Source organism: Oncorhynchus mykiss, chromosome 10 (assembly GCF_013265735.2).
Source record: "Oncorhynchus mykiss isolate Arlee chromosome 10, USDA_OmykA_1.1, whole genome shotgun sequence".
In the NCBI taxonomy this organism is placed as follows: domain Eukaryota; kingdom Metazoa; phylum Chordata; class Actinopteri; order Salmoniformes; family Salmonidae; genus Oncorhynchus; species Oncorhynchus mykiss.
The window spans coordinates 74,625,215-74,632,267 of record NC_048574.1 but is presented as its reverse complement, the minus strand read 5'-3'; the positions used below and the strand labels follow the sequence as shown (position 1 = coordinate 74,632,267).

General features: G+C 38.5%; 1 protein-coding gene across 1 annotated transcript in view; it reads right to left on the bottom strand.

Annotated features, from left to right (window-relative positions):
- Window positions 1-2,779, bottom strand: part of LOC118936935 (G-protein coupled receptor 4-like) — a 3,792-nt gene extending 1,013 nt beyond the window's left edge. The window contains exons 1-2 of the mRNA XM_036934589.1: window positions 2,683-2,779; window positions 1-312 (exon numbers count right to left, since the gene is read on the bottom strand). The exon at window positions 1-312 is cut by the window's left edge and continues 1,013 nt beyond it. Coding sequence (XP_036790484.1) covers window positions 1-312; window positions 2,683-2,699 — 329 coding nt within the window. The 5' untranslated portion in view covers window positions 2,700-2,779. The remainder of the gene's footprint in view (window positions 313-2,682) is intronic.
- Between the last annotated feature and the right edge of the window lie 4,274 nt (window positions 2,780-7,053).

Here is a 7,053-nt window from a genome sequence, read left to right as displayed (position 1 = left end):
TCAGCCACGCTGACGGTATTAAAGAGGCAGAAGAGGATCTCAGACACGGTCAGGTTGAGAGAGAAGAACTCTGAGGCCATCGTCCCTCCAGCTCCAGTCAATATCAGCCACAGGATGTAAACTTTGGTTGGGAGACCCAGGATGATGTTGATTGAAAAGGAAGCAGTAAAAATGTGGACATATTGTCCCACATGGTCACCCTGTTCACTCAGATCAACGAGGGAGATCGGAGGAGGGGTGGACGTATCATTGACTGTAGATACACTCATCTCAATGATAAATGTAACTGTAATGTGTGAAAGTTCTTGAGATCTGTAAGGGAAAGAGCCAAAGGGAGAGAGAGGGAGAGAGAGAGAGGCAGAGAGAGAGGGAGAGAGAGAGGGAGGGGAACAACAGGTTCATGCAACAGGATCATGCAAAGTATTTATTCTCGGTATAATATCAGTCTTTATTCATCTTATAACCACTGCAGTTTATAATCAAATCAAATATTATTAGTCACATGCACTGAATACAAAGATATAGAGCTTACAGTGAAATTCTTACTTGCAAGCCTTACAAGCCCTTTACCAACAATGCAGCTTTAACCTCTTAGAGCTCTAGGGGCGCTATTTCATTTTTGGATAAAAAACGTTCCCGTTTTAAGCGCGATATTTTGTCACGAAAAGATGCTCGACTATGCATATTCTTGACAGTTTTGGAAAGAAAACACTCTGAAGTTTCAGAATCTGCAAAGATTTTGTCTGTAAGTGCCCCAGAACTCATTCTACAGGCGAAACCAAGATGATGCATCACCCAGGAATTAGCAGAATTTCTGAAGCTCTGTTTTTCTCTCCTTATATGGCTGTGATTGCGCAAGGAATGAGCCTACACTTTCTGTCGTTCGCCCAAGGTCTTAGCAGCATTGTGACGTATTTGTAGGCATATCATTGGAAGATTGGCCATAAGAGACTACATTTTCCAGAGGTCCGCCCGGTGTCCTTTGTCTAAATTTGTGCGTAATCTTCAGGTGCGGTCATTTTCTCCTGGGATTCAGGAGAGAAAGCATGTGTCCAAGAACGATGTATCAATGAAGAGATATGTGAAAAACACCTTGAGGCTTGATTCTAAAAAACGTTTGCCATGTTTTCAGTCGATATTATGGAGTTAATTTGGAAAAAAGTTTGCGTTTTGAGGACTGAATTTATGGATTTTTTTTGGTAGCCAAATGTGATGTATAAAACGGAGCTATTTCTAATACACAAGGAATCTTTTTGGAAAAACTGAGCATCTGCTATCTAACTGAGAGTATCCTCATTGAAAACATCAGAAGTTCTTCAAAGGTAAATGATTTTATTTGAAGGCTTTTATGTTTTTGTTAATGTTGCGTGCTGGATGCTAACGCTAATGCTAACGCGAAATGCTAACGCGAAATGCTAACTCTAGCTAGCTACTTTTACACAAATGATTGTTTTCCTATGGTTGAGAAGCATATTTTGAAAATCTGAGATGACAGTGTTGTTTACAAAAGGCTAAGCTTGAGAGATGGCATATTTATTTCATTTCATTTGCGATTTTCATAAATAGTTAACGTTGTGTTATGCTAATGAGCTTGCTGATAGATTTACACAATCCTGGATACAGGGGTTTTTTCATAGCTAAACGTGACGCAGAAAACGGAGCGATTTGTCCTAAACAAATAATCTTTCAGGAAAAACTGAACATTTGCTATCTGAGAGTCTCCTCATTGAAAACATCTGAAGTTCTTCAAAGGTAAATGATTTTTTTGAATGCTTTTCTGTTTTTTTGTGTAAATGTTGCCAGCTGAATGCTAATGCTAAATGCTACGTTAGCCATCAATACTGTTACACAAATGCTTGTTTTGCAATGGTTGAGAAGCATATTTTGAAAATCTGAGATGACAGTGTTGTTAACAAAAGGCTAAGCTTGAGAGATGGCATATTTATTTCATTTCATTTGCGATTTTCATGAATAGTTAACGTTGCGTTATGGTAATGAGCTTGAGTCTGTATTCACGAACCCGGATCCGGGATGGGGAGATCAGAAAGGTTAAGAAAAAACAAGTTTGCTAACTATGAAAAAAATGTACTAAATATGAAAAAAAATGTAGAAAATAGAATATTAACTAATAATTAAGCGCTACAACAAAATAACAGTAGCGAGGCTATATACAAGGGGGTACTGGTACAGAGTCAATGTGCATGAGCACAGGTTAGTCGAGGTCATTGAGGTAATATGTACATGTAGGTAGAGGTAAAGTGATTACGATTAGATAATAAGCAGTGAGTAGCAGTAGCATAAACATGTGTGTGTAGTGGGGGGCATTGCAATTAGTCCAGGTAGCCATTTGATTAGCTGTTAATGAGTCTGATGGCTCGGGGGTAGAAGCTGTTTAGAAGCCTTTTGGCGCATAAGGGTGTTAAGTCGCTCTGCTTTTTGAAAAATATTTGTAAAACGTTGAGTACCATAGGCAGCTGAAAACCTGATGGAGCTAAATTAAGAACGATATTCTCTTAAAATCCTTTGTAGGTTATGTATGCAAAAGAGATGTAAACTTGATGAAATCTCAAAATGTGTCTGCAAAATTGACACTATTCAAATAAATATTTATATTTTTTATTTTAATCTAATGTATTTGGTCATAAGGTACGTAAATTGATAGAAATCAAAGGTTTTGCTAACCTGTATTGATGCAGCATCCCTCTCTCCTGGGGTGTGGTGTGGTTGTGTCTGTGGTGCTGGATCTAATACTGCATATACAACACCCTGCCGTGCTCTGACACACCTGAGAGACACGTGGACATTGTTATTTTTCAGACATCCAAAATGGCACCCTATTCCCTGTGGGTCCTGGTCAAAAGTAGTGCACTACATAAGGTATAGGGTGCCATTTCAGACGTCAACCAGAGCACCAACAAGAGGAGTGTCAGTTTGTAGGCAAATAAGATGCACTCTTGTTTTAAAGCAGTGAAATGACAGCATTGTCAGCCAAGACACTCTTAAAAACCTACAAATAATAATAAACTAATAAAAGAAGCAACACATTTCACTCCAATTAACAAATTAACAGTTAGAAAAAGTATTGCTTTGAGAAAGAGTAATCAGGGGAAATCCTTTAGGCAACAAACTACAGTGAAATAAAATGAACAATTTGCGTGTTTTCTTGATAGTACAGGATAAAACAAGATGATAAAAATCAGATCATAAATGATTTACAATCACATCTTCAGCTTGTATTGTTGAAGTCAGAAGTTTACATACACCTTAGCCAAAAACATTTGAACTCAGTTTTTCACACTTCCAGACATTTAATCCTTGTAAAAATTACCTATCTTAGGTCAGTTAGGATCACCACTTTATATTAAGAATGTGAAATGTCAGAATAGTAGTAGAGAGAATTATTTATTTCAGCTTTTATTTATTTCATCACATTACCATTGCGTCAGAAATGTACATACACACAATTAGTATTTGGTAGCATTGCCTTTAATTAGTTTAACTTGGGTCAAACGTTTCAGATAGCCTTCCACAAGCTTCCCACAATAAGTTGGGTGAATTTTGACCCATTCCTCCTGACAGAGCTGGTGTAACTCAGGCAGGTTTGTAGGCCTCCTTGCTCGCACACACTTTTTCAGTTCTGCCCACATGTTTTCAATAGGATTAAGGTCAGTGCTTTGCGATGGACACTCCAATACCTTGACTTTGTTGTCCTGAAGCCATTTTGCCACAACTTTGGAAGTTTGCTTGGGGTCATTGTCTATTTGGAAGACGCATATGTGACCAAGTTTATACTTCCTGACTGATGTCTTGAGATGTTGCTTCAATATATGCCCATAACTTTCCCTGCCTCATGATGCCATCTATTTGAATCACCACTCATGATGCACTAGTCCCTCCTGCAGCAAGCACCCCCACACCATGATAATGCCACCCCGGTGCTTCACGGTTGGGATGGTGTTCTTTGGCTTGCAAGCATCCGATTTTTTCATCCAAACATAACGATGGTCATTATGCCCAATAGTTCTATTTTTGTTTCATCAGACCAGAGGACATTTCTCCAAAAAGTACTACCATGTCCCCATGTGCAGTTGCAAACCATAGTCTGACTTTTTTAAGGCTGTTCGGCAGAAGTGGCTTCTTCCTTGTTGAGCGGCCTTTCAGGTTATGTCGATATAGGACTCGTTTTACTGTGGAAATACTTTTGTACCTGTTTCCTTCACCATATTCAAAAGGTAATTCGCTGTTGTTCTGTGATTGATTGGCACTTTTTGCACTAAAGTACGTTCATCACTAGGAGACCATACGCATCTTTTTCCTGAGCGGAAAAATGGCTGCTTGGTCCCATGGTGTTTATACTTGCATACGATTGTATGAACAGATAAGCGTTGTTCCTTCAGGCATTTGGAAATTGCTCCCAAGGATAAACCAGACTTGTGGAGGTCTACAATTTATTTTCTGAGGTCTTGGCTGATTTCTTTAGATGTTTCCATGATGTCAAAAAAAAGGCACTGAGTTTGAAGGTAGGCCTTGAAATACATCCACATGTACACTCCAATTGACTCAAATGATGTCAATTAGCCTATCAGGAGCTTCTAGAGCCATGACATCATTTTCTGGAATTTGTCAAGCTGTTTAAAGGCACAGTCAACTTAGTGTATGTAAACTTCTGACCAACGGGAATTGTGATACAGTGAATTATAAGTTAAATTATCTGTCTGTAAACAATTGTTGGAAAAATTACGTCCTAACCGACTTGCAAAAACTGTAGTTTGTTGACCTCTTTCAGCTAGTGGGCAGTATTTTCACGTCTGGATGAAAATTGTGCCGAAAGTAAACTGCCTGTTACTCAGGCCCAGAAGCTAGGATATGCATTTAATTGATAGAAACACTCTAAACTTTCTAAAACTGTTAAAATAATGTATGTGAGTACAATATAACAGATATGGCAGGAGAAACCCAGAGGACAAACCATCCCAAAAAATAATGCATACAATGGCTAGTACTGTAATTATAAGCTCAAGTCCTCCCAAATTGCAGTTCCTAGGGCTTCCACTAGATGTCAACAGTCTTTAAAAAGAGTTTCAGGCTGGTTTTTGGAAAAATGAGCCAGAAATTGTAGTTTTTCTAGGTGGCTCCCATTTTGGCTGTAGTGTTTCCAAGTGTGTGGAGGAAAGCGCGTTCTTTCCTAATTAATCTCAGGTAAAGACAATAACGATTCTCCGTCTTAATTTTTATTATTTATTTGCGTATTAGGATACCTAAGGTTTAATTATAAACGTTGTTTGACTTGTTTGGAAAAGTTTATTAGCAACGTTTGGTATTCACTTAGTATGCATTTTGACAGAGGGAAACAGTGGAATATTGACTGAAGTGTGCCAGCTAAACTGAGTTTATTATGGATATAAAGGACATTATCTTCACTGGGATAGGGGGCAGCATTTTCACGTTTGGATGAGAAGCGTGCCCATTTTAAACGGCCTGCTACTCTGGCTCAGAAGCCAGGATATGCATAATAGTAGATTTGGATAGAGAACACTCTGAAGTTTCTAAAAATGTTTGAATGATGTCTGTGAGTATAACAGAACTTATTTGGCATGCGAAATCCTAAAGGACAATTTTATTTTTCTGAGGTCACTCTCACTTCAATGAGCTTTAATGGGGAATCTAGAATTAGAAAGAAGTTCCTTGCAGTTCCCATCGCTTCCACTGGATGTCAGCAGTCATGAGAATTTGACTGAGGTTATTTATTTGTGTAATGAAGAAGAACGGCCGTACAGAACGAGGGTAAGTGTCCTGTTAGATAGTTGCGCATGAGCAGAAATCTCCACTTTGTTTTCATCCGGTATTGAACGCTGTTGGTCCCGTATTGAATTTTATCGATTATTTACTTTAAATAATACCTAAAGTTGTAATAGAAAAATTGTTTGGAATGTTTGGAACAAGTTTACAGGTAACTTATGAGACATTGTGTAGTCATGTTTGACGAGTTGGAACCAGTGTTTTTCATGATCAAACCCACCAAATAAATGGACATTTTGGATATATAACAACGGATTTAATCGAACAAAAGGACCATTTATGATGTTTATGGGACATATTGGAGTGCCAACAAAAGAAAATCTTCAAAGGTAAGGCATGAATTATATTTTATTTCTGAGTTTTGTTTCGCGGCTGGCGGGATGAAATATGAAGTATGCTTTTCTGTGCTTGTTTGTTGTGATACCTCTGATAAATGCTTTGTTTGCTTTTGCCGAAAAGCTTTTTTAAAAATCTGACACGTTGGCTGGATTCACAAGAAATGTAACTTTTATTTGGTATCTTACATGCATGTTTCATGAAAGTGTAATTCTTTAGTAATTTATTTGAATTTGCTGCACTGCATTGTGACTGGATTTTGGCCAGGTGGGACGCTAGCGTCCCAGTAGCCCAGACAGGTTATCGAACAAAAGGACCATTTGTGATGTAACTGGGACCTTTTGGAGTGCCAACAGAAGAAGATCATCAAAGGTAGGCATTTTTTAAATCACTATTTCTGACTTTTGTCATGCATTTGTATGATGGGGCGCTCTTCTCAGACAATCGCATGGTTTGCTTTCGCCGTAAAGCCTTTTTGAAATCTGACACTGACATTTTGATGTATTACATTTATATTTTTGTGAATCTTGAATATTGATATTACTGTAGTTTGAATTTGGCACTCTGTAATTTCACTGGATGCTGTAAAATCGATCCCATGAAAGGGATTGGCGTGCGAAGGGATCGCTAACCGGATAACTCGTTGTTTTTTCAACCTGAGCCTCGTTGGCCTTGGGTACCACTTTCTGTGGAGAACATGTAAAAAACACATTTTCATTGAGTGCACACTATGCACACTTCTACACAATCATATTACATACATTGTCTTTAGGTCGACTGGACCAGAGGTATTTAAAACTTTTGCTGTGTGCCTTCACTCTGTATTCCTCCTTCCTGGTCCTGCTGTTTCAACATAGCACCAAGAACATGTCAGACTCCCTGCCTGTCTGCCTGTCTCCTGCTTTTCTCATACTCTTT